Here is a 27,917-nt window from a genome sequence, read left to right on the forward strand (position 1 = left end):
GTGCGCACAAATTGCCTTGATACTACCACCCAGTACAAAACTCATTTTCCACACACAGATGAAAAAAAATTAGAGAGAACACTGTACCTAATCCCTTCCCCAAACTAGGCTCTAACCTGTCCTTGGTGCAGGGCGGGGAGGTCCTTACCTGCCAGCTTCTGCTGGAGTCTGACCAGGTGCTTCTCTCAGAGGCATTGGGACTCAACAGCTGGGGGCAGGGAACGTGGGCGCCAGGAAGATAACACACCCACCCAAAAAATCAAAATCAAAAAGCCCTCAGCAGACTCTCTCTCTCTCTCTCTCTCTCTCTCCCCCCCGCCCCACTGTGCCAGGGAAGCCCCAGGCTGCCACCACCTCGCTGCTTCTGCTGTCTCTGATTATCCTTCCTCCTCTCCTGATGTATCCTGTTCTTCAAGAGGGGCAAGAAACACTTGAAACAGCCCATTTCAAGTCAAAACATTTTGCTGTTGAAATGTTCTGCTCATCCCTACTGCTGAAATTTCCCCCCACACAAGATGATGCAGATTTCCATCTGATGTCTGATTCTTTGCTCCCAGGAATTAGGAGCAGGTCTGATGTATAGCAGTGGTTGTCAAACTATGTGGGGGCAGGGGGCAAAGTTCTAGGAAGGGATTAGATCCTGCAGCAGGCAAAGCCAGAAGCACTTTTCTCCTGGCAGCAGAAGCTTAGCGTTGCAGCCCTCCAAATTGCTGTGCTGACCATTGAAGCTGTAGAAAAGCAGGGATCCTATAGAAGCTTTTGACTATAGCAGTGGCTCCCTGCTCTTGCCCTCTTCTTGAGTTGACTGGGATTTAGGAGAGAGTCTGAGATGCCTGTTCTAGTCCTCTTCTAATGCCACTTGGATTAGCTCCTTAGACTGCTGGATGCAGTTCATAGATCCTTAGCCACTCTACAGCAGGTGTGTATTTGCTGCTGTCAGCAAAAATTCCAAGTGCTTGCCTGCTAGAGAGAGATGATTGCTGATGGAGTGGATGTGGAGGAACTAAGAAGACAGAGTAAGTTTAGAAGGGGGCCTGGATTTAAAAAACAATACTGAGAAAATGGTGTACAACTGTGTGTGAGTCCTTGGTGTATTGCACTTTGATGAGCTGCAATTGCTTGTTCAGAAGAAAAGCATTTCAGTGGTGTTGAAATTGCCAAATCCTGTGATTATATGTAATACTTGGGCCCTCTCACTTTTTAAGGAATCCTCTCTATATAGATTTGGAATGGCCAACTGACAATGCACTGGCAACATCCAGACATAATGAAGTTGTACTAAAACAAACCTGTGAAAAAGGTCTTACTAGTATGAAGTTCCAGGTTCTCTCTAGTCACACCTGCACATCCTTCTCACCAGGGCACCTAGGCATTTTATACAAAAACACCTTTCAGCCACCTGTTTACCTGGGCAGTGTCATTAAGTAGCAAAGTGCCTTCACTTGAGTGAGACTAAATACTACCCTCACAAGGATTGCAGGGAAAATATGCTGGGGTTTCCCTGCCCTTGAGGGTTTGCCCATGCAGTGGAATGCAGTCTGTGGCATATGTTCTTCTGTTTTGCAACGTTTATATTGGAGTTTGACAGCAATTGATCACTCCTATTTTGGCCACATTACCTGGTAGACGTACCCAATTTTTTGTGAAATATCTATTATTAGATAGATACAATTCCCAGGGTGAGCTTGGCAGTGGCTAAATTTTTGTCAGTTGCAATAAGAATTAGGAAGCAATTGGTGAACTGATGTTAATGGACAGATTGTTCTGGGGCTTGGGTGGGGTAGCTTGGACTACTGAGGGGTGTGTGTGTGTGTGTATATATGTGTGTGTGTGTGTGTGTATATTTGTTGTTGATTGTGTTGCGTTGTACCTGTAGTTCACTGTTCATACTCTGTTTTGATCTCTTGACCACAAGTAGTTTAATTCTACTGAATTAAACTACTAGTATAAAGCCTGACCATCTGTGGGGAAGTGTCGCTATTTTGAGTAGGCAAACTACATTCTTGGCCACCAGACCACTGTATGGAGAATTTAGCATCCCCTGAGAATACAGAAAATGATCCTCCCTGTTGTAGGTCATGGAGGAGGGATCAACAGAGTCTATCTAGGTCAGGCCTGCTACAGTAGATAATGAACCTTGTATGCCTGCAGACAGAATGACCTTATGTTTCTCATAGCTTTTCTAATTGCAGTGTAATTTTGTGATCTTCCACAGAGTGACCTTGGAGAAGATTGTTTACTATCTTCAGTCCGGCACCTCAGTCTAAGCAAATCTGATTGTAATAGCTGTGGTGTGTGCTTGTTTATCCCCTTTCTCCACCACCGCCACCAATAGCTCCTGCAGTAGTTGATTTATTGATTGAACAGCTGGTTATTTTCATTATCTTGGAAACACAATTTTCAGTTGGATCAAATCAGGCTAGTATTCTGGTATTATGTTTCCAACAAAGGTGCTTGGCTGATGCAGTAGGAGATGAGAAGAAGACGTTCATTTCAGCAAAACATTGCATAATGGCCATTACTGCAATTAATTAACTTTTATTTTGTGCCAGCTCTTTGCCCAACACAAAAAGGGCATGGGTTACATTCTGTATCAGATAACACAATTATTATTTTGACATTTGTGTCCTTCGTTTCTACAAGATGCTCAGGGTGCATGGGAGGTTTTATCTTCCTAGTGAGGTTGTTTGGGCTTGAAAGACTTTGTCTGACACAAGGTTTCCCAGTGAGCTTCATAGTTGATCAGGAATTTGAATGCAGGTCTTCCTGATCCAGGTCCAGTGTTCTCTATCTACTACTTCGTGCTGGCTCTCAAGACCTGTAGCACCACATATTTCCAGGAAGTCTCTCATCCAGGTACTAATCTGGCTTGATTCTGCTTAGCCTCAGACAAGATGGGACGTGTTCAGGATGGAATAACCATAATGGGGAACAGGAAGAGGAGGTGGGTAGTTAAAAGTCAGTAACGGGTGGAGGATAGGAGAGATAATTTGGTAGTAATGGAAGTGGAGGAATAAGTAAGGTGAGGGTGAGATGATTAGAAAGACTGCAGAACAAGTGAGTTTGGATTATTTGGTTGTCGACCGTAAATAAATGAATTCAGTTCAGTGAGTTTGGAAGGGGAGAGGAATGCAGCTCAGTTATTAGAGAGCCAGAAGCTTTTCCAGGTGTAGCTGTGCTTCTGCTCAGCATAACAGTTTGTGCACATCCCTAGTTCGAACCAGTTGATTTTTCCAGGACTATGTTTTAGGATACCCCAGAGACAGCTGATGTAATCTCCAGTGTGGTGGACTAAATAGCTTCAGTTTTTGTCAAAGCAAAGCTAGTTACACTTTAAAGAGATGCTAACTTCCCCCTTTTTTGTTGCAGCATCTGTAGGAAAGTCACATGGAATATTGTCCATTTCAGCTTCTGGTTTTGAGTGCCACTTGGGTGTAGAACTTGTAAGAAGGAGCCCAATTTATTGCTGTTTTCCTGTATTATGTCTCTCTTGTCCATTACATTCCTTTGCTGATCTATGCATGCTTATAGCACTGAGATTAGAAGGAGAGACATTATTACCCCACCACCAGGACCACCAATCTGGCCACTTTCTGTCAATGGCTGGTTTGGATTTCCAACCAAAAATCCCACACACAAAACACCGCCAGTAAAGTTGCATCAGAAGTCAGTCCTGTTCAGCTGACCCGTCATGCCACTTCCCAACTCAAATCTAGTACCCAGCTTCATACAAAAATCTTGTGCTGACTTGCAGGTAACTGAACTGCTTTTTGTTTCAAGTAAACTGTTTCATGACCATTTCACATCAGACTGGCAGTATATGCCTCTGTGTCTTTTTTTAAGGAACACAATAGCATATTGACTCTTATTTTTCTATCTCTGGTGTGTACTGCACAAAACTAGCACAGGAACAAGGAGAGAGAGATCAATATAACATTAAAACAATGCTGACTAGGAGTGGAGAGCTGAAGACTGCAGTGGGGGCAGACAGAGCTTAAGGATAATGTTTCTTAATGCAGCCTACTGGCTGAGCGTTGAATATGAGAGAACCTTGATTAAGAATAGAGAAGTGCCTGTAGTAGAAAGATTCCAGATTGAGTTAGTCATCAATCTTGTGCATTTCTTTAGATCTGGTAGTTCTGCCTCTTGAAAGTTTTCCCAGAATGAAGATGTGATCCTTTGTTTTGACTATCTATGGGAGTTTGGTGGTTGCCTTTAGCAAGTGCAGGCACAAACCATGATGAGTAATTTGGGTCCCATAAATGAGGTAATGCTTTCCCTATTTTTTGTGCTGAATTTGAAAGTTCTATCATGACATGCAAGTTAATCAGCTGAAGTCTTTGCCTTGGATCTGTTAGACTTTGATCCAAACTCTGCTCAGTCCTGAACTTGTAGGCATTTTCAAGGTAAACATTCTCTTTTTCAGTTCCCATTGTGTCTTTCAGCGACCTCCAATCCATGGTTATCAGGAAGACGCAGATGCAAATGTCGAGAAATCACTCTGGATTATTTAATTAATTAAATGTGTTTTGTGAGTGGATAATTTCCAACTCTTCTTGGGAGTGGTTCAGCACACCTCCCTCCCATGTTCTCATGTAGTGAGATTGGGAAGCAGACCTTGGGCTGGTGTGCTTCTTCCTCCATGTCCTTCCTCCAGATCAAGTATTTGTTTTGTTTGTTGGGGAATCAGGGAGGAAGCTTGCATTTGTTTGTTCAGATTTATAGTCTTCTTCATTCAGCACAACAGACTGAAGGCCTTTTACCAACGACAGGGGTTTTGGCAGAGAGAGGAGAGGCTTGGCCACAGCACAGGGATAACATGCACATGGCACATCTACATATCTTGTCAGCTTCCTCGAAAATTTTGACTATGTGCTGCAGGCAAGTCAGCTTGAAGTCTACTATGCCTGTGCTATGTGACTCAGCTTCTTTCTTCAGCGCCACACAGCACCTGTCTTGCTGAAAATCCCTCAGTCTTTAAATCGCCAGTTGTGTGTGCAACACTTTATGTGACATTTTGTTGAGTCCCCACACCCCACCCCACCCCATTAGAGAGTCTTTTCCCTAGGGGTGTAGCTATAATTGAGCGGATGGGTTCAAAGAACCCGGGCCCTCCAGTTCCACCCCTCCCTATTTGCTTCATTATCTCTTTCCCTCCGAGGGGCCATAGGGGAGAAGGGTGAACACGAGCGCCCTGTCCCCTAGCTACGCCCCTGCTTTCCCGTCATTGCTTATACAGGCATACAGTGCACATAAAACACAATTCAAATCAAATATTTATTGTGGTCATTGACCAGTATGGGTAAAACACAATTTTTAAATAGCCAGATCCTCCAGGAGAAATGCTGCATCCAGGAGCACTCCAAAATGGTGCCCCTGAGCTTTGCAGGGATAGTGCTACCCTGTCTAGGACTGGCTGTGAAACCATTCCTGGATTGTCATTCCTGCTGATCAGAAGCACCTCTGTCTTCTCTGGATTAAGCCTTTCAGGGTAGAGAGTTGACATGAGACCAAGTGCCCTGTCACTCAGTTCTCTTCTAGCTGTTAAGAAAGCATTTTCTCTGAGGACTTTCTCTCTGAGCCCAGTAATTTCTCACTCTTTTGTCTTCATTATTTTGTTTTCTTGTCCTTTTGTTATTTTTAGCATGGCAAAGTCAGTGTTTGTGTCCCCTATAGGATTTTATAATGTTTTAAAAATGTGCTGGTAAAGCCCCCACACTGGATGGAGGATGGCTGCCTTAGTTGTTTAGCTAGTGACCATAAGACTCCAGGTCTCACTCTAGTGGCACCATGGCCTCTGCTGCTGAGTGGGTTGATTCCCTGCCCTGAGATCAACCTCTGTTCCTGTACCAGCCTGGACTCCCAGCTGTGGTGCCTGATTGGCTTCCAGGGATATGGCTTCTTTCATTAAGCCCAATTATATACAATATGTTGGCTGATAAACAGCCAAAGGATCCAGCAGAGGATTGTAATCAGGACTAAGACTCTTTGAACCTTTAAGTGCCCTGGAGCTCTTATGAACTGAAGAAAAGACATGTAGGAGATGGAGGTTTGACAAACAAACTTCCTATCTTTTCTTCAGAGCCCAGCCCTACAGTGTTCACAATACTGGATCCCAGAACTACTGTGGCTGCTGCTTGGGTCCTTCTTTGATGCCTGATAACTAAGGCATCTGATGCTACCTTGGGAGCCTCAGTTGCAAGTATTGCAGCAGTGTTGGCATTTTTGCATTAGCTCATTCATTTTCTCCATCTGCCTTGAACACCATTCCAGGTCTTTAGCACTGCTTCAGATGTCCAGATCTCTGGATCCATGTTGCTGTGATTCCGCAGGAGCTATGTATTTATATGCAAACAACTCTATGCATTCATGTTCTCTGTATAACTCCATGCTATTGTTTGATATACAGCATTTTGAAATTCGATTATAGTTTGTATGAAATGTTATTTATTTCCCTGTACTGTGGAACAAAAGAAGCCCTTGAGGCAGATTATGAAGTACATAAATCACAATACAATGAGTATAAAGCAGATCAGTAATTATTTTTTGTAAGACAGCCCAGCCGAGGCACTAAAAGATCTCAGTGGGATTAAAATGGCACTCCTTCAGATGCATTCCAAATAAAAATGTATTTGCCAACCATCTATGTACAAAAGAAGCTGCTTGGTAGTCCTTTTTGAACAGGGCATTCCACAGAGAAGACGCTGCCTCTAAAAAGCTGTTGCTTCTTTTTGCTGTCTTTCTAGCTTCATTAGAGGCACTTGAAGCATATCTTTAGCTGAGGTTCTCAGCTTGTGGAAGTAATGGAGGGAAATTCATATGGGAAAAGGCAGTCTCTTAAAGTACTCAGACCAGTGTATTGGTTGGGTGTTCTGTTTCTGATATTGACAGGTTTTTAAAAATTAATTGTATTTTGCCTTGTTGATGTTTGTTTTAATTTGGTGTGGCATCATAATTTGATTATCAATATCTACTAAGTTTTCAGTGTGATGGTTATTTAAAAGTTATACAATAAGTGTTGAGTAGTTCAGAGGCTACTTTATCTGTTAATGCTGCTGGTCTTCCTGTTGTTTTGGAATATAGACAACCTTCCTGAATTGCATTAAAATGTTACTAGCTGACCCTGCACAGAGCATCTGTGCGCTAGTTGGGGCCAGCTGTGGCCCGCCCCCCGCCGGCTTCACCCACTGTCTGCCCACCTCCATGCCGCCGCCATTATTTTCCCCCTCCGCTACCACCTCCTCAGGCTGGCGGGGCTTCGCCCACCATCTGCCCACCTCCTTACCGCCACCATTATTTCTCCCCACCGCTGCCAGCTCCCGCCAGCCGCCCACCTCCTTGCCACCACCATTATTTCTCCCCCGCTGCCACTTCCTCCTCCAGCCGCCCACCCGCCTTTCCTCACCGCCGCTGCCATTATTTCTCTCTGCTTCAGTGCTGGAACTCTCGTGCTCTCTTACGAGAGTTCCGCCACGCATCCCCACACATCCGGCTAGTCAGCTAAGAGAATTAATTATATAGAAGATGAGGACTAAATCTGAGTTTGTTTTGTTCTGTGATTTTCTCTGTAGATAGAGCTGTTTGAGTTCAAGGGGAAAGACCTCACAGACGACGAAGATGGTGGGATAATCAGAAGAATCCGTAAGAAGGGAGAAGGCTACTCCAAGCCCAATGAGGGAGCCCTGGTAGAAAGTAAGTGTCTTTTTGAAAAGGCAAGCTGAAGGATTGTGGGCAGTAGGAAGATGTTACATGGGAATCTTACAAATTTGGATCCCTGTGAGTGAGCGCAGTTAGAACACTGCATTTCAGCTGCAATTTGGAAATGCGTAGTTCTTAACTGCAGCTCCTCCCTGGGACAAATCCTTTCCTCTCCTTAACAGCAATTTGGAAGCACCAACTCGGTAGCTAGGGTTTTCCTTAACCCAGGATAAGAATCCACAATTTGAAATGGATGTCTAATTGCGTGCTAAAGAAAGCCCTGTTGATGTGAACAAACTGCTTAACTGTGCTGGGAGGAAAGGTTTTACCAAGGAATGGGAGGAAGTGCACAACCCTGAGCTGGCTTCCACTTTGTTAATTGCAGTTAGCACTGCATCTACAGCCCTGTATCTCCATTCTATCAAGATTTGAGCGCTCTTCAGATGTTGTAAATTGTATGCATGAGCGCTGCTTGTGAGGGGGAAAGGGAAGTCCTGTCCTCCATTCTCTCCCCCGCCCCCAACCACACTTATGGACCTGTTTGGCTAAACAGGGTGATGCTGTAAGCGTGATGGCCGGCAATTCCATGAGCTGCAACCTAGATTGATCAAGAAAGACAATTCAGACATGCAAGAAAGAGTATTTGAGTGTAGAAGGGGATGAGATGGGGGTTGTGAAGAACTGTGTGACAAGTTCAAAGAAAGATTTAATGAGCAGCTGCCATTTACTGTTCCTCAAAATACAAAAATTAAGCAGCTATGCTCTATAAAATTAAAACTTAAGATATCCGCAAAATAATTCATCTCTGTCACATATGCAAGATTTACCAATGTAGTATCTACTGCGTTGAGATGTCGCACAAGTAAGAAGCCTGAGGCAAAGATACATGCTTACTGCATACATGGCACAGATATTAAGCCTTTGCTCTTCTCTTAAATGGAAAATGTTTTGATCCTAAGATTTCCTTGTTAAGGAAATCCATTCAAATCATCTTGACTGTATTGCAAATAGAAGAATATACAAGTTAATTTAGTAAGAACCAGTCAGCCTACTTTCCTTTCACTGTCTCTACAACTGGACTAAATTTGGTTCAAATTGAGGTCCACAAGTTCGATCTCTTGCACCTCAAATGTTCATGCGTCCACCATCTTGGATCGGGATGGATGGCATCATTACAAACTGCACTATTGAGGTGTCTCTGCGTGTCAACTCACTACAACTGTACCAAATTTGGTTCAGATCAGTTAGTGCACTTTTGCCTCAAATGTTCACATGTCCACCATCTTGGATATGGGTGGATGACATCATCACAGACTACACCATTGGGGCATCCCTCTGTCCCTACAACTGTAGCAAATTTGGTTCAAATCGGTTAGGCGATTCACAAGTTAGCTACTTGCACCTCAAAAGTTTATGCGTCGGCAATCTTGAATTGGGCTGGATGACAGCATCACAAACTATGCCTTTGAGGTGTCCCTACAACTGTACCCGATTTGGTTCATATTGGTCCAGGCATTGCAAAGTTGATAGCGGGACACACACACATGGACAGACACACACACAGAATGCCGGGTGATCTCATAAGCCTACTGGAAAGTAGGCTAATAATGGTAAAAAACGGAAAAAGCCAACTGCCAATTATATAGCCCTTCTTGTGGCTATATAGATAGAGGGCCCACAACAGATTATTTACAATTTTGCAACTAAAATGACAGAAAGACATGCCAGCAAACTGAATTTTGGTTTATCCATCAGTCTCAACCCTCCTTTTAATCTCTTAAGTGGCACAGCTCATCTTCATCTACCCAGTTGCTGCTGCTGCTATTCTTCCTATCACTGCCACCATCCGAGGAAGACTAATGAAGTGTCCCACTGTGATAGCAGTTATCTTACCTGGGTGCCTAAGATGTGAAGAGAATGTGCCACTTCCTCCCTTTCTTTGGGAACTCAGCCAGGATGTACAGGGAATGCAGGAACAGCAGTACAGTCAAAGCCTTTTTAAACAGGCAATTTCCAGTAGCTAAGAACAAATGTGAGAGGATAAGTTTCTTCTTAATTGCCCTTTTTTGCTTCCTGGGGACATCTTGAACACTCTGCTGCCAGAAGTGGAATACTAGGTTGTGAGGGCTGAGGGTCAAGCCCAGTGTGGAAGTTTGCAACATACAGAATAGATGAAGCAATATCTTCCATTGTTGATAGGATATGTTCATCGAACAGAATGGCGTTGTAGCCAGTTTTCAGTGGTATACAGAAAAAGCTTACTTTACTCATGTTAGTTTCAAGCTGTATCTTTTTTGTTTGAAGAATAATTCTGTCTAACTCAAAAGCATATAGACTCTGGAGCAACACACGTGAATGGAGTACATTAAACATTTTCTAACTCCCAAGTTTTTGGGCTTCGCCTATTCCAATTACACTTGAATATTTGTAGCTGCATATGCCTTACATATTTTCTTCATTGTTTTTGCTGCAACAAAAAGAGAATGATAGGGAAGTGTATTATTCTCCATATCCTTTCTCATATCACTCTAGATGATGATGCTTAATATTTATATAGTGCTGAAGTGTTTCATATACATAATTTCCCTAATACCATTTGAATCTGCTACTTTTTTTGTACCAGTTGAGGTAGAAGGTCGCCATGGAGACAGAGTATTTGATAAACGTACACTGCGACTTGAAGTGGGAGAGGGAGAAAACTATGATCTTCCTCCTGGCCTAGACAAAGCTTTGCAGAAAATGGAGAAATTAGAAGAGTCTGTGATCTATCTCAAACCCAGGTACGCACCTTGCCTTGAAGTGGTTCTGCCACACGTCTCCCTTGAGTACATCAGCCACAACTTATTTTTGCCATTGCAGTCTGTCCAGATGGATTTAACTTTGGGGAGTCTATCCCTGAAAGCTTCCAGCTTAAAACTCATTGGTTGGGAGATTCCTTGTTAAGAGATGATGCCTAATGCCTCTGTGTAGCTGATTCTCTTCTGAAAGAGAAAGAATAGATTGATCTGGGTTGTTTTGTTTCTCTCACAGCTATGGTTTTGGAAGTGCTGGAAAACAGAAGTTTCAGATCCCTCCAGATGCAGAACTACAGTATGACGTCAAACTCAAAAGCTTTGAAAAGGTATGTGGGGTGGGAGGGATGGGAGTTTCATCTGATGAAAAGGGAATGGGGAGAGCGTTTGCTTCAGTTTATCCTTTAGAGGGTGTATGGCAATGGGGAGTCAGAGCTTACAGGAAGTGAAGTAGCAATAGAAATTTAATTCTGTTATTTGATTAAAATGATTCATTATTGGAAAAGTAAGACACACTGACAAAACTTAACTCTGATATTCAGTTTATTATGAACTTGCTATTATGTTATTGTAACAATATATCAAATGCATGTATACAGGGTTTTTTGCATGTTATCAAATTTACTAAATTGTTACTTTTAAAATTACTCTTAATCTCAACAGATTCCATGTCATCTGCCTCCATTCTGTTTTCCTCCCAGTATTTATATACTTTAGACTCCCCTTGCCCCACTGTGACCCTCTTCCCCCAAATATGATCTTGTATTGTTTAAGAACACTTTGCACATGGTAATAGAGAACTTCCTGTTAATGGCAAGTATGTTTGCCCTCTGCTGATTGTGCAGCCCCTCATACTCCTTAGCACACATTTTCTTGGTTATTATCCTGTGAAATCTCTAGGCCTTTCCTTGTTCCCCTTTCTTCTGTGCAAGTAATGAGGACAGAAGCACAATCCATTCTGGAACTGCGTGACCAGAAATATAAAATTTCCACATATTCTAAATCCACTGGGGGGGAAAGCACAAGTGCTTTTGGTGTGTTGCTTTATTTGGGGTGTGGGTGGTGTTAGGTCTTTTTTGCAGGTGGTGGTGGCAGTGGTGGTGGTGGAATGATGGGGGCAGCAAGAGTTTTGAGGGAAATGAATTAAATGCAGTCTTTCTCATCAGATCTTAACCCATTTTATTTGAAAACAAAATGCATCGTGTATAACTTGATTAGTATGCAAAGTTGTCCACACTGGTATATTTATAAAAATTTAGAAGTATAATTGCCTTAGTTGCATTCAGACAACAATAACAGAACATATACTCAGCATTAAAGATGGAGTAGCAAGCTGCTGCTTCCGACTACCAAAACAAATGGATCTTTTTCTAGTTGGGAAAGATAAGGAAAGAGAAAAAGAGTTAAGAATAAACACAGCCAATACTGTAGTAAGTGAAAGGGAGGATATTTTATTTATAATATAATATAATATCTGGACTTGGAAACATTGTACTATCTGCATTATCCAGAAGCCAGGACTTGTTTTCTCGGCCTCCACAAATCCTACAAGGTACCACAAGATGAGCACGGTGCCTTGGGGGATTCTCCCATCAGACGGGTGCTGTAGGCGCCCGTCTCTGTGTCTCCTTGGCTCTGTGGAGCCGAGGAGACGCACGAGCCCAGCAGCCAGGTTAAGGGAGTGCTTACCCCCTTAACCTTGGCTAAGGAGCATGCTTAGGAGTGGGGTTAGACTGGGTGGGAGCACTGGAATCCATGTGGCTCCTTGCACTCCATAGGAGCAGCCTAGCCCAGGCTAGGCTACTTGTGAGAACAGCCTCATTGTTTCTTTAGGTAACTAAGGGTGATGGAGGAGGTGAACAAGAGTGTATCCATTCTTGGCCAACATCCAGTCTAACCTCCATCAACACAGCAGGGTTTTCTGTTGAGCAAAGGGAGAGGCAATTACCCACAATCTCCCCTTCCCTCTGCAGCTGCCTGTGTTCCTCAAACCTTTTGGACATAGTGATTGCTTGAGCTGAAAATCATACATGCACACACCCATACAATGGAAGACTATGGCGTGTTGGCTGAGGATTAGTCTGGACCCTGTGCTGTGTATTGCATGGTGTTTGTACATTAATTTTACACAAGTTGGTTGCACTTTCAGTCCAGATGATCTAAAAAAACAGCCCAGCATACTCTTTTGAGGTCATAAACTTGGGATATAGGGAAGGGGAGACATTTGGGGTGCAAAGGAGAGGACAAGGAGGCACTAAAATACTTGCTGAAACCCTCGTCATTCCTTCTGCCATTTTGACATACAAACACAGCCTAAATGAAGTAACATGCATGTAATTTTTATTGACCAATCTCAGAGGCATAACCAGCATGGGAGTAAAAAAATAAATCCCTAGTCCACCCTTCACTGGCTCTTGTGGAAAGCAGAGGTTGTTACCCCTTGCTTGGTGTATACAGCATTTTGTTTCCTATGGTCACAGCCTATCAAAAGCACTTGCCACCATATGCCCTGGAGTGGAGGGAGTAAAATGGATGTACTTTTTGTCATGTCTCCCTCCATTATGCCTCTGTACAGTTCTTTCCTATTCTCTGAGGAGTTCATTCTTCAGGAAGCACTTCACTGATTGGCATTTTCCCCCCTGTCTGGGCAGGCTAAGGATTCCTGGGAGATGAACACTGAAGAGAAGCTGGAACAAGGCTCCATTGCAAAGGAAAAGGGCACTCAGTATTTCAAAGTAGGTGTGGGATTTTATAGTCCTTTCCTGGCAGATTTCCATTGTGGAAAGTGTTTTGCTCAGAGTTATGCTCTGCTGAAGCTGAGATATGCAGTGTCTGTCTTGAATGTAGATTTCTTTCAGTAGTGAAGTGTGTCTGAAAGGTCATATATATCATGGAGAGTTTCTTTGAATACTGTTGGAGTGGGCTCCTGCATACAATGATCAAAGAACTTTAGACCCTTAGTTTCATTAACTTCTTCTTATGATCTGAAATCTAGTAGACCATGCTGTGCAACAAAGCTTATAAATACTTTGTGAAATCTATCTATAGTGTACTGAGCTTGTAGTGATGTTGGCTGGTATGATGACACAGAATGTTCCACATACATTCCCACTTCTTAGGAGACAAAGCTGTTAGAATGCTGGCACTCCAGTTTCTCCTCCTGTGAGGAAAGGCAGTTTATAACAGGTTAAGTTTTGTGCTCCCATTTCAGAAGTCAGGACTTAAAATCTTCTAATATGAGAAGGCCACCCCAATAGTGTTTGTCTGCTAGCATGAAAACAGGGCTTTTGTGGCTTCTTGGGCCCACATAGAGTCAGTCAGTCTGTCTGTGTGTGTGTGTGTCTCTCTCTCTCTCTCTCTCTCTCTCTCACACACACACACACACACACACACACACACACACACACACACCAGAGAACACTTGAGCTTTCTGGCCTTCATTTGTGGGGGGGGAAGCCCCTCAAAAGCCCACACCATTTTTAAAATTTATTTATCATATTTTTATACCGCCTGATATGTAAATCTCTAAGTGGTGTACAGATGCCAACATTAAAATCACAGATTAAAATAAATAATAATAATTTGATCATAAAACACAATAAAAACAATATAAAACAAATTATTGAAATTCTAATTAAAAGCTTGAGAGAACAGGAAAGTCTTGGGGGTCTTCCTGAAAACAAACAGAGAAGGAGATGCTCTTATTTCAGCAGGGAGCATATTCCAAAGCCCTGGGGCAGCCACAGAGAAAGCCCGGTCCTGAGTAGTCACCGGGTGGAAACTGTAACGGACCTCTCCAGTAGATCGTAAAAGGCGGGAAGGTTAATGACAAAGGAGGCGCTCTCTTAAATAACATGGTCCCAAGCCGTTAAGGGCTTTATAGGTAATAACCAGCACTTTGTATTTCACCCAGAAACATATTGGCAGCCGGTGCAACTGTTTCAAAACCGGTGCTGTATGGTCCCTGCCTGTTGTCCCAGAGACCAATCTGGCTACCACATTCTGTATCAATTTTAGTTTCTGGACTACGTACTAAGGCAACCCCACATAGAGCGCATTACAGTAGTCAAGTCTGGAGATTACCAGCATATGTACCACTGTTTTAATGTCATTCACCTTTAGAAATTGACGTAGCTGACATATCAACTGAAGCTGATAAAAAGCACTCCTGGCCACTGCCTCAGCCTGAGAAACCAGGGAGAGCTTTGGGTCCAAGAGTACTCCAGAGCTACGCACCTGATCTTTCATGGGGAGTGTATCCCCATCCAGAACAGGCAGATCTAAACCATCTCTCGGGTCCCGACCCCCCCCCCCCCCCGCAGTCAGAACCTCCATCTTATTTGGATTCAACTTCAGTTTGTTATCTCTCATCCAGCCAATTACGACTTCCAAGCAGGCATTTAAGGAAGATATGCCATTTCCTGAAGAGGTTGACATGGAGAAATAAATCTTGGTGTCATCAGCATATTGATAACACCCAACACCAAACCTCCTGATGATCTCTCCCAGCGGCTTCATGTAGATGTTAAAGAGCATTGGAGACAGTATGGAGCCTTGTGGAACTCCATACTTCAGTTCTCACTTTGCAGAGCAACAGTCTCCAAGCGACACCATCTGGAATCTACCAGAGAGGTAGGAGTGGACCATGTGTGCAGAAAGGGACTGAATTTTTAAATCTTGGAATAGCCAGTTCAGTGATAGGAGCTATGAAATGAGTCATCCTAGAATGGCACCCAGCAGCAAGAACTGCAATGGCAGACAGGCTGATAGGCCTTGAATCCAGGAGGGCATACAGCCACAAAGATTGCTGTGGTGGCCAAGCTGTCAGAGCTTGCTGACCAGGAGAGTATGAAATCAGCAAAGGATCACTGAAGTCTAACAAGGAGTTAGAACCTGCACCCTCCCTTACATCAGGAGAAAGAGACCTAGCACCAAGAGCTAGAACAGGAAGACCTACAGTGGCAGTGGTCATTCTGTTCCTACTTTCATTTACTGAGAATCTCTGTCATCCTGAATTCCTTAGATGGATCTAGAAGGTGTTTGTGAGGCTTGCCAGGCAAGCTTGCTACAAATTATGCACAAGGTGGGAGAGTCTCCTCAGGTCTATTCTCCTGCTTGCAAGCCAGATTGAAAAAGTATGGGAATGTGTCATGACAGCGGCATTCTCAGCCTCCATCATATCCTCAGCAAGAGTGCAAAAGATGCATATTCTGACAGAAGCCATTTCTTTGGCAGAGCTACCATTATAAAATATTTTCCCAGCTATGGGATTGTGGGCTTTTTTAAAGGGGATCAATGTACTAACTAGAGCAGGTTCCTTTCCAAGGTGATCGCAGTACCAGGGTGATAGGTGGAGGTATGGCAGATCAGACCCCAGTGGGATGGATGCTACCAAATAAGTAGAGGCACTCACAAAAGGTCAAGGAAACTCATTCATGTCAGAAGTCTCAGCCCACTCTCTTAAGGGGAAGAAGAGGATGTATCAGTGGAAAAATTCAAGCTGTAATATTGCACTAGGTCAGAGTTTGTTCATGCATCTCATGGATTGAGGCATTGGTAGCATCCTTTGTTACAGGGACACTGTTGTCAATGGATAGAGATGAGATGCAGAAGGATCCTAAATAAAAGGAAATAGAGGAGTACTATGAAGATCTCATGAGGCACTATCCCTTGACGTGCATCTTTCACCGCAGTTTAACTGTGGGCCACAGACCTACTCACTTTGTTTTCCCCAGGCCACAAATATTTACATTAGTCCTTAAACCAGGCCTGCTCAACTTAGGGCCCTCAGCTGTTTTTGGACTACAACTCCCATAAACCCAAGCCACAGAGACCAAAAGCTAGGGATTATGGGAGTTGTAGGCCAATATCTGCAAGAGGGCCGAAGTTGAGCAGCCCTGCACAAATTGACTGCAGATTGCAACCTTAATAACAGATGCTTCCAAGAACCCCTACCAGTTGTTGGCTTGGGCTATGGCATCATTTATAATGATGAGACATAATTTTTGGATGAAAACATCCAGATCCAGTTTCCAGATCCACAATAACCTGGTTTCCTCATCTTCATGAGGGAAGAAATTGCACAATCCTATGCATATGTATTCAGAAGCAAGTCCCACTGAATTCATTAAGACTGGAAAACAGTTAGTGGAGATGGTAAGAACATTCTGATATTCCAAGTGCCTGCTATCTTCCCATTCCAGTTCCACAGAAACTTCTAACTATTCAGATAACCATACAGCCTTTGCTAAGCATGCAGGCTCTTGAGGAGGTTGCAGTGTAAAATCCTTAAACATCTTCTTTCATTTTGCCACCATGCCCTCAGAAAAAAACAAGAGGATCATTCTAGATGTTCCAAGTTCCCAAAGAAGTTTCAGTTCTTTAGGAAGACCTTTCATCATGTTCTCCTCAATGGATTTTCCTCTGTCTTGCCTCTAGATTGTTTTAGTTATAGGCCAGCCTTTCAAATAAGCCCATAAAAGTTACTAACACACAAACTTTTACCAGCCTGATCACCCCCACACAGCTAAGTACATGATATATTGTCTTTTTGAAAGAAACACTTTGGGTTAGGTTGCCCTCCTTGATAATATCTCACATACCAAACAGGCCAGAATCCCCCGGTTTTAGAATATTGGTTAGATTGTTGAAAGGTTTTGGAGTCCCTGTCTCTATAACAAGCAAGAAATTGATGAAGTTTTTCAGTTGGTTCCCAGGGTGAGAGAACTCAGCAGATAGATACCCTCAAGAAAATCTGGTCAAGGGGAAGGAAGTAAAGAACAAACAAAAGCTTGGGGCATTATTAAGCATAAACCCCAGGAACGTTATCCCACTTTGTCCCATATGACCACTGCCACTGTGTCCCATAGCACACCGACTACATTCCACACCTAGAACTGAAATACATCAGGTCTAGAAACTTCCCATCTGCACTAGTGTGTATGTGGGGATATTGTCTCCTCCAACTCTTTCAACAGGAAGGTTTTCAAACAGTGATTTACTCCTGCTTTGCTACGCTTAGCATAGGAGGGGCTTCATTCAAGGGAAGGGTTTACAGTGACTTCAATACGGCAACAGCAAGGTGCCGTTCACCCAGCCAACGGCATTATTAACTTTTTTGTGGTGGACTTTCTTTCCCTGTGGGAGTAGCCCTGGGTATCTGCTGGGTAGGGAATTCGGTCCTTCATCCCATTTGAGGTTGACCTCTCACTGTAACTGCATTGTCTTCCAGGAGGGAAAATACAAACGAGCAACATTACAGTATAAGAAGATTGTATCATGGCTGGAGCATGAATCGGGGCTCTCTGATGCAGAAGACACAAAGGCCAAGAGCTTGAGGCTTGCTGCCCACCTTAACCTGGCCATGTGCCACCTGAAGCTGAAGGAGTATTCCCAGGCCTTGGAGAATTGCAACAAGGTAACTGGCACTTTAGATACCCAAAGAGGTAAACATAATTCTGCCAGTACTAGCAAAACCCCAGTGCTGGGCTTGAGAATATGTGGATTGGGGCAAAAGGATATTACCCAGTGTCCCTCATCCCAAGTTCTGGTTCAAAGTATGATTCAGTCTGATGATGGAACATGTATGTGGATCAATTGAATGAATTGCTTATCCATCGAGTGTGCAGAGTGGGGGTGAGGGGAGGCTGAGGAAGAGTTCACTAGGGATGTGCATGGAACTGGCAGTTCTGTCGGTTCGAAGGCGGGGGGGTGACTTTATGGGCAGGAGAGGGTGCACTTACCCCTCCCTCTGCTCCCTCCCCCCACCGGCGCTCCTTTTGCAAAGGGACGGGTGGGGTGGCAGCATACCTCCCTGCCACCCCATTGCCTCCTGAAGTAGATTGCTTCAGTCTGCTTGCTGGCTGCCTCAGAATCAAACTATACATAATGTGCAGTGGTTTAGATCTCTGCACCCCCTGATTTTAAAAGAAAAGCAGCTTTAGGAGGCTGAAAGTTAGAGCAGAGGAACAGCTGGAGGAGGTGTTGAGGGATAACTTAACCTTTAACACTTACCTGTTTGGGAAGCAATGAGTTGAAGAGGAAAGGATCTCCCCACTCCACACACATCAAGTCCCAGTCTCCTAGGGCTGCTTAAAGTTGTTGGGAAATAACTATGTGCAACTGCATATCACATCTGGTTTTGGATTCAGTCTGCCAAAAGTCATTGCTAGATCTTTGCTCCAAGATGTTGGCTGATCCTTAAACTAGTGGTTATTGCCACATCTTGCAGTTGTGAATTCTGTAAGAATGGGAATGGCTTTCCCCACCAGCTTAGGTTCTTCCAAGGAGGATTGAGCAAATTGATAAGCAAATTGTGCACGAACCAGTCCGGGGCCATACAAGAGGCCTCTGGACCGGTTCGGTGGCGGGGGGGGAGTGTGGCTTTAAGGGCGGGGGGTAGTACTCCTCCCCCCCCGCCGCCACTCTTCCCCCTCCAGCGCTGGACTTTGGTGCAAAGGTTTTGGGGCAGCAGAGTTCTTCCCTGCCGCCCATGCCCCTGTCGTTGTCTCCCCGAGTGTAGAAGCAGTAAAAGCTGGCGCCACGCATGCGTCCGTCGTGGCGTGCACATGCCCATTGCCACCCCTGGCGCATGCGCCGCATACAACACAATGACGTATGCGGCGTGCGCGTGCCAGCGACAAGCGCATGCATGGCGCCCGCTTTTACTGCTTCTAAACTCAGGGAGACAACGACAGGGGCAGGGGCGGCAGGGGGGAACTCTGCCGCCCGAAAAACTTTGCAGCAAAGTCCAGCGCCGGAGGGGGAAGAGCGGCGGGGGGAGGGGGTAAGTACTACCCCCCGCCCTTAAAGCCACACTCCCCCCAGTGCCGGACCATGCCTCTGTGGTTCTGTGCACATCCCTACAAATTGATCAAGAAGTGCATCAGTGGCGATTCGCCATAATAGCTGCATTGAACCTCCCAGCCTAGATGCTAGGGACAGACAGGAAGGTTGTTGCCTTCATGCCCAGCATGTAAGTTTAGATTCCTGAAAGCATCTGGCTGGCTATTGATGAGCTAGATGGGCCTTTTGGTCTTATCCCACAGGTCAGTTCTTATATACTTTATTTTTCCCATATCAACACTTCTTCCCTACTTGAGCAAGCACATGGTCTTCCCTTTGCCCTTTCTGACAGATCACTGCTGCTGCTGCTGCTTTTGCTGCTGCTGCTGCACCCCCTGAGGTGTTTTAGGTCACTGGTTTTGGGATCTGCTTCACATTTTAAGAACCTTAGCTAGCAGCCTACTCTACTCTTCCTTTTGGCTTCCAAGTCCAACATTTCTCTCCACACACTTCATAAGCACCAAGGAGGTCTCATTCCTGTGTTTGTGTATATTTCCTAAACTTTTGCCTTCACCATATCTCACCTACTCTCCCAGGCCCTTGAGCTGGATAGCAGCAATGAGAAAGGCCTCTTCCGGCGTGGTGAAGCCCGGCTGGCTGTCAATGACTTTGAGTTAGCCAGGTCAGATTTCCAGAAGGTGCTACAGCTCTACCCAAGTAACAAAGCAGCCAAGGCGCAGCTAGCAATCTGTCAGCAAAGGATCCGCGAGCAGCATGAAAGAGAGAAGAAGATGTATGCCAACATGTTTCAAAGACTTGCAGATAAGGAAGCTAAGGTATGCATGAGTGCTCTTCAAAATCATGCTTATATTTTGGTCAGTGGATAATCCCACTTTTGCTCATTCAGACCAATGGGTATTGTAAAGGGAAGAGTGCATTGTATTGGGTGGATTGTTAGTGCTCAACTGGACACCCATGAATGTCCTATAAACAGTTTTGTCTGACTCCGCCCTTTGAATATATCAAGGGCCTCCATAACAATGCTCTCTCCCATTCCTTTTTAACCTTGGAGAATTATGCCAAAACTTGAACTCTGTTGGTTGTCATGCAATTGATTATTCAATTTGGACTGCATTCTCTTGAACTAGAAGGCTTCTGTGTTTAAAATAACAAAACATGCACACACGCAAAACCACACATACACTCAGAAGCGTGGAAATCCTGCCTTAATACTTAAATGGTTAGAAAGAGACAGAGTAGACTGTACTCCTCATGCTGTTGCTTTCTCCCCACCCACCCCAATTCTGTAGGTGGAAACTGATACAGTCCGCAAAGATGACACAGAAATGAAAGATGACAAGCAGAACGGAGTTGAAGAAAAAACAGAAGTTGATGTAGAAGCTTAAGGCTGAAATGCTGTTCCATTAGTTTTGTAAAACTGAAGAATTTCCAGTGAACTAGACCTTTATTTTTCTATCTGGTTGGATAAGGGGCAGAGGCTGGGGCTATGGTGCCGCTTTGTGTCTGTCTGTGTAGGAAACTTGGGTGACAGAACAGACCTGAAGTAATCTTAAGGTCTCTTATTTATTCAATCATGCATTCTGACTCTGTTGTTTTTTCTTGGAAGTTCTCTGTCAGAATCCCACCCTCATTGGTTCCCTTTTCTTCTCTCACTGGCATCTCTCTCGAGTTCCAGCTCAGCCTAACCCCAAATCCTGCTTTTTCATGGTTCCCTTGTTTGTTTTTTAAGTAATCACCTTATCCACACAAAAAGGTCATTGTATGGGAGACTTATGAACAAACAAAACCACTGGGTCTCTCCTCCAACTCAAGCCTGGCCCCATCTTATTTCCTCTTATGGCAGGCATCCTCCTCCCATGGGCAAGTGTTGTCACCTTTCTTGTAATGCCTCCTCCTTTGCACATTGCTGAAGGTGAAGACTGTGAAGTCCAAAGCTTGAGCAATAAAGCACCAAAAAAAAAAAAAAAACCTTCAATGGTGTTATGCAGATATTGTGTTATTTGGGATTATAAGAATAGATTTTCTTTTCAGTCTCAGAGTTTTCCCTTGGTCAGCTGACCCAGAAGGGGACTCCAGCTAGTACTTAACAGTGTGGATTTGTATTACCTTGGCATAAGTGACTGGACCAGAGTTCATGAACTTCTCAAAAACATGTTCATGCAGCCAAGTACTTGAATGTCATGCAGTGACATGGTAAAGTGTGCCGTCAAGTCAATTTTGACTCCTGGCGCACACAGAGCCCCGTGGTTTTCTTTGGTAGAATACAGGAGGGGTTGACCATTCCCTCTTCCCCGCATTATGAGATGATGCCTTTCAGCATCTTGGTATATCGCTGCTGCCCGATGTAGTAGCAGCAGGGATTCAAACCAGCAACCTTCTGCTTGTTAGTCAAGCATTTCCCCACTGTGCCACTTAAGGTGGCAGTGACATGACTGATAGTTTATTTTCAAAATATTCTCTCTTTACTACAAAATACACCCAAAGAGCCATCCTATAGTCCGAGCTGTGCTGGTGGATACCAACCTCCTATTAACCTAACATAGTATGTGTTCTATGCACTCCAGATAGCAACATTAGAAGAAAATGAGATCGTTTTCAAATTATGTAGGAACACCCAACTGGCATGCCCTAGCATCTATGGTAACACTGCCACACATATTAATCACTGTGCATCACACATATGATAGCCATGCATGGAAGGAGCCAATCCAAACACTGCAATGGCAGAATGCCATCATGAAGCCACCCTTCCTTATCATGCAGACCAGGAAACTATAGGACCTTCACTAGTGTTGGATGTACCATGGTACATCCAACAGGAGGGATGACATAAACCAGGAATCCTTGCAAATGTAAATTTAAGTCTCATAACATAAACACATACAGACTGCAAACAACATTTTGGCAGAAAAACGTGGCAAAGGAAGGATTGGGTTCCCACTCACACAGTTTATTTCACATGCCTAGAGAAGCCACAAGAAGGATTCAGGGACCACTGCAGTGAGGAGTGTCCCTATGAGAAGAATGAGCTCTTTGCCAAGGGATGAGGGGCAGAGGCGTATCTAGGGAAAATAGCGCCTAGGGCAAGCACTGAAATTGCGCCCCCTGTCCAAACATCTGACACCCATCTTTCAGATAACTTTACCATAATATCAGCTCAAAAATACAAGTCAAGCTCGTTAATCTTTTAATCTTTCAAAAACTATTTAGCAGTGGACGTAGCCAGACCAAAAAATGCTAGAAAACTACAAATTTCAGTATGCTGGGGCTCATGAAATACCCAAACGCTATATGGAGGTGTACTTGGAAAACTAAACAGAAGTGACTGTCTAATTCTCTACTATGCATTGTAGCATCACTATTACGTAAGTTTTAAAAATAAATGGAGAATTTGACTTTTCCCAGATACTCTGAAAATAATTAAAGGATATGCAGAGTAAACTGTGTCACTGCTTGGAATATATTCTAGTATTTCCAAAAGACAGTTAAAATGAGAGAAAGAGAGCAAGAAACTCCCAGTGGGCCTTAATACTAAGGATTTGACACTGATTCAAAGACAAACTCACCTTAATAGCCATATTATTAAGACATCAAATTTAACTCACTTATCACAAAAAGCAAAGTAAGAGCAGATGAATACAATCCTAGCTCATAAGCTTCAGCTCAGTATTCACAAGCCCTGATTCTCTATACATAGTGCCAAACTGAATATGTGTACAGTGACATATTAAATTTAAAAATTATTATTTTTTATCTGTAGCTCCTTTGTGGGGGCTTCCTAAAGGCCAGGGGGGGTCTGCAAAGGTTCCCCCTCCCCCTGCTGGCCTCTAGGGCCTGACAGGGACCATTTAAGCATGTGTGGTGGCCGTTTTTAAAATATTTTTTAAATGGCTGCTGAAAACAAAATGGCCACTGCACATGCTCAGATGGCCTCGGGGAGGCCTGGCATGGCCTAAGGCCTCACAGAAGCCATTTGAGCCAGCGTGGTGGCCATTTTGTTTTTGGTGTTCCTTTTTTTAAACAAATTGATTTTAAAAAATGGCGCCCCCCTTCAAGTGGTGCTTGGGGCACATGCCCTGCCTGCCCCATGATAGATACGCCCCTGGCAGAGAGGCACAGAGACAAGCAAAAGAAACAACGTACTCTTTCACAAGGAACAAGCCTGTAAGCTCCCCATAGAGGAGTACAGTATAGCAGAGCACTGATACAGGAAATGGGGCTGAATCCCTTCATAGGAAATGGCAAAATTAAGGCAAAACCTACTTTTGGATGCCTAGCCAGCAGAAAGCATGTCAGAGGCAGGACTAGAACCCATCCCTACCACTCTGCAGAGCAGCTCTCGAACCACTTGGTAAGAGAAGAGAAGCTCATCATAGGGTCTTTCCAATCCCACATATCCAGATATCTGTGTCAAGACTAGCACTGTGGAACAGGACAGGTTTTCCACATGAGGTCACAAACCTTGGTTGCCTTCTTGTAAAACACACAGGCACACCTGAGAGTACAATGCCAGAATCAATCAGAGGGAGTAGTACCTTAACCAGTTGTGCCATGTCACCAATTTCCTGGTTCTCACGAGGCATAGGATGCCTGAGGTTATGCCCACCCTATACAACCACCCACACCTACTCTATGTTTCTTGATCGCTTGTGGCTGCTGCTCCACAGGCTTCCGCTTCATGTAGCTCTGTGGTTCATGACACCAGCAGTAAGTGATTGCGCATAGGGGACCCTGTTCCCTCACTTGTCGGATCTCCAAAGACCAAAGGGTGAAAGTTTCCATGCTCTCAAACTGCATATTGAAGAGGGGGGCGGGGAGAATCCCAATTTGCTATACTTCCATAAACACAGAAACATATGTAAAACTGGCAAAGCTTGTATTGAATAGCATCAGTAACTGAGAGTAACCTTTTCTTCATTCTATCCTTTGCTCCGAGCCTTTGAAAAGTGTATGACAGTAGTAGAATGACTGAGAAGCATCCCCATGAATGCTTCACAATCACTTGTTACATAACTCAAGCAGCTTGCAAAAGCAGAAGAATCCTGCTAGAACAAGAAGGTGGTAACCCCATAGAGGAACAGATTTGCAAGGGTCTCTACTGCTGGGCATGCTGATGTCTCACTTGTGGTCTGCATTGCACTGGAAATGGGAAACCTCATATCTACACCATTGGGGGGCCTGCCTGGAAATAAATTTTGGCAGTAATGAACAATGGTCAGCTCTTGTAATAAATAGACTGTTCCCATATCTAGATGCTCAGTAGGTGGTAGTGAGTAAGTGATTGAGAGTGGCTTTACCTAGGTGCTATTCCAGTCTTCATGCCACATCTCACACATACCCATTGATGGCATATCTGATGTCCATATTTCAAGATTCACTTGAAGCAGATCTGTCGATGTTTACAACTATTACCATACCCTGCAAGGAACTGCAGTGGAACTGCAAGTTCTGTCTGCTGCTCCATGTGGTTCACCAGTAACAGTGGTTGTAGTGGAGCGCTTCCTATCCACACAGGTGGTTTTGCTCCCTGTTGCTGTCATGATGGAAACTTGCCTGTGTGAGGGGCATTAATGGTCAACTGCCCCTTCCTCATCTGCACAGTGTATAACTTACAGAGTGTCCCTCCAGGTGGAAGACACTACCTGCGGAGGGAGGAAGGATTGTTTAGAAAATAACAATCTTTGTTATCCCCCCTCACCCACATGGAGTGGTAGGGGAGATTATTGGAAAAGACATATTGAGGCTATTCTCACGACCAGGAGAAATCGGGCTAGGGAGCCCGGTGGCCTGGCGGTTAACCCGCCAAAGTAACCCTCCCCTTAAACCAGTTTAAAAATCAGGAGTAGCCGTGGCACAGCGCCATGCCGTGGCTACTCATGAGTAGACCCCCAGCGGGAGGCTGAAAAGCAGCCTCCCAGCTTGGGAGTATGCCCAGTATGCCCTGCACACTTGCGCAGGGCATACTGGAGCTTCCAGGGGCCACTTGGCCCCCGAACTCCCCAGCCTCCCGGGCTCCCCAGCCTCCGCCGGCTCCGTCATGGAGCCAACAGTTGTGTGGGCAGCCAATCCGGCCGCCCAGGCCTCCCGCCTCCCCCAGGCTTAGCCTGCTCTCCCCACTTACCTTTCCAAACCGGGTCTCACTGATTGTGGCAGGCAGAGGTCTGAAGTGGGTCTTCCATCATTTGCACTGGGGTATGGAGATGGTAGGAAACAGTGGGACCCCTCCCCTACTGATCAGAAAGGATTTTGCTGTTTCTTACCTTCTAAAAAATGGCTCTGGAAGTGAGGTCTCTGGTGATCTGTGCGGTTCTGGGTGTCCTGCTCACCAGAGGGCTGAGGACACTCACCACTGGTGAGCTAGCAACAGAAGAACAGCCCTGCTGAATCAGGCCCAAGGCCTATTTGGTCCAGCATCCTGTTTTACACAGTGGCCCACCAGATGTTTCTGGGAAGACCACAAGCAAGAGATGAGGGCATGCCCTCTCTCCTACTGATACTCCCCTGCAACTGGTATTTAGAGGCATCTTGCCTCTGAGGCTGGAGGTGGCCTATAACCACTAAACTAGTAGCTACTGGAGAAACCATGGTTCCTTGCGGCTCTGTTTGGTGATTGTCATTAAGGGGGCATAATGATTTTTTGTCTGTGTGATGCCTCCTTCTGGGCAACATCTTAAGGGGGGAAGTGTCACCACTAGTATCTTGTTTTAAGAGAAGAGCTAGTAATGTCCCATTTTCCAGTTTTCTTAATAAACAGAATATCGTGAACAATGTGTGCACCAAAGTCCAGCTTTCTAGGCCATGTGGAAGTACCTTAACAATTTTGATACCCCTGCACAAGTCAGTATCACAGATCTGTATAGGTAAAATGACTTTTTTAAAAATCAGGTATCCCAATTCTATCTTGGTGGTCACTAAGAGTCAACACCAACTTGACGGCACTTAATCCCAATTCTAAATACTCTTACGATAATTCCCCTTAAATCACTTAGTGTTAAGTTTAATTCTAAAAGCTGAAATCACATGCCTCTCTTGTAACAGCAATAGTGGCTAACTCAGCAACACTCAGTGGTAAACTTCCGTTTATTGCCATGTTCAACAACACTGTGGTAAACTTCCGTTTCATTGCCATGCAACGTGTGAAACGGCTTTAAGAATGGAGGAAATCTAATGTATGTGTTGTCATGCAAGATATTCAAATGAACCCTGCCTGGGCCCAAGACTGTTTCGCCTTTTCTTAGGAATGAACCAGAAAAGGTTCCTGATGTCCCGTTTTCATCGGCTGTTTTAAATTTAGTTATTATACAAATTAAAGCTACAGTTTCATTTCCCAAATATCGCCATGGGTTATTAAATCCCAGCAAGTCACTTCTTCATGGGTGTTCATGCCTGCCGGATTAGGACTTGGGATTCATTTGTGGGACTCGGGATCTGTTTTGAGTTTCTGTGCGGTTCGCTCGCTCTCCAGCTGAATTCGACTTGGAACGGAAGAATTCTCTGTGCCTCCCTTTTGGTAACCCAAAGCAACAGCAGGCAGGATTCGATCCACACGTGATCTCGGCCCTCCATAGACTTATACAATACTAGACTAGATGGACGCATACGATCTAACTTTGAGGTTGACTTCGAATTTTCATTTGATGCTCTATTAGGGGCAAAAGTCAATGAAGCATGCAGAAGATTATTACATGCAATTAAGCCCTGGTGTTAGGCTGAGTTGGGATCTGAGGAGATAAGTTAACGATACTGACATTTGCTGACGTGTATCCTGCGGAGTTCTGGAAATCCAAATCAGCCCCGCAGAAAGCGATCACATCTTGGAATTAGGTTGGTAACTTCTACACAGGACTTTGAGCTCTGTTTAACAACCGGTGAGGACCAAAACTACGCATGAGGTGAAATGCAGTTTTGGGAGACCGAGCTCTGAAGCCGATTTCAGCAATGATGCTAGGAGAAACGAGGATTAATATTTTCCATGCGGGCCATTTTTGGATCCAAATCATTCACCCTCAGATCACAAAAATGCCTGGCAGGGATAGAGTTCATCTATCCTCCTCTTTCCACCCCAACTGCTGCAATTAATTTTACAGCATGCTTCATACGTCTCCCCTGCAAATGCAAACCCGGCCAGCCCTGTTTAGCAAAGGAGACAATTCATGCTTATTACCACAAGACCAGCTCTCCTCTTCCTAAGCCCAGCTTTCCCGAATATATTTCCCATTTTAAAAACAACAACGTGGGAGTCCGAATAACAACACTGGGCCACGCAGGCTTCAGGGTTGGTGTAAACCACTCTCAGCTTCAGCCCCACTTCCTGTGGTGGATATTTATTAATTACATAGTATTAATTGAAGAGCCGATCTCCATTGCAGGATCCACCTCACCTGAAAGATGGGGATAATAATGGTGCACTGGATTTCAATATTTGACATAATTAAACACTTTTTTAAAAAAAATCCACACAAAATAAACCAGAGTTTGGGCATGAACTCCTGTGCTTCTGCTTTTTCTGGGGGTTGAAGGTAAACACACTGCTGCCCAATCACAGGAACAGAAAAATCCTGGATTCCCACCCTCCACCCCCAACTTGTTTCTTGATGTCATTTCTTACTTCCGCCGCCGCGG

The 27,917-nt window shown here is 44.4% G+C and overlaps 1 protein-coding gene and 1 long non-coding RNA gene across 3 annotated transcripts in view; one reads left to right on the forward strand and one right to left on the reverse strand.

Moving 5' to 3' along the window:
* The window catches only part of FKBP4 (FKBP prolyl isomerase 4), a 41,424-nt gene extending 20,154 nt beyond the window's left edge, over positions 1-21,270 (forward strand). For both annotated transcript variants that reach the window (XM_053255397.1, XM_053255398.1), the window contains exons 4-10: positions 7,572-7,692; positions 10,322-10,478; positions 10,729-10,819; positions 13,142-13,225; positions 17,722-17,907; positions 19,871-20,110; positions 20,585-21,270. In XM_053255397.1, the coding sequence (XP_053111372.1) occupies positions 7,572-7,692; positions 10,322-10,478; positions 10,729-10,819; positions 13,142-13,225; positions 17,722-17,907; positions 19,871-20,110; positions 20,585-20,680 (975 nt within the window). In that variant the 3' untranslated portion in view covers positions 20,681-21,270. The remainder of the gene's footprint in view (positions 1-7,571; positions 7,693-10,321; positions 10,479-10,728; positions 10,820-13,141; positions 13,226-17,721; positions 17,908-19,870; positions 20,111-20,584) is intronic.
* Positions 21,271-26,357: 5,087 nt separating this feature from the next.
* On the reverse strand, positions 26,358-27,892 carry LOC128328045 (uncharacterized). The gene is made up of 2 exons (XR_008308966.1): positions 27,677-27,892; positions 26,358-27,239 (listed from the first exon to the last, which is right to left on the reverse strand). It is a non-coding gene; the product is annotated as an uncharacterized LOC128328045 (long non-coding RNA).
* Positions 27,893-27,917: the final 25 nt, after the last annotated feature.

This window comes from Hemicordylus capensis, chromosome 5 (genome assembly GCF_027244095.1).
Source record: "Hemicordylus capensis ecotype Gifberg chromosome 5, rHemCap1.1.pri, whole genome shotgun sequence".
Classification (NCBI taxonomy): Eukaryota; Metazoa; Chordata; class Lepidosauria; order Squamata; family Cordylidae; genus Hemicordylus; species Hemicordylus capensis.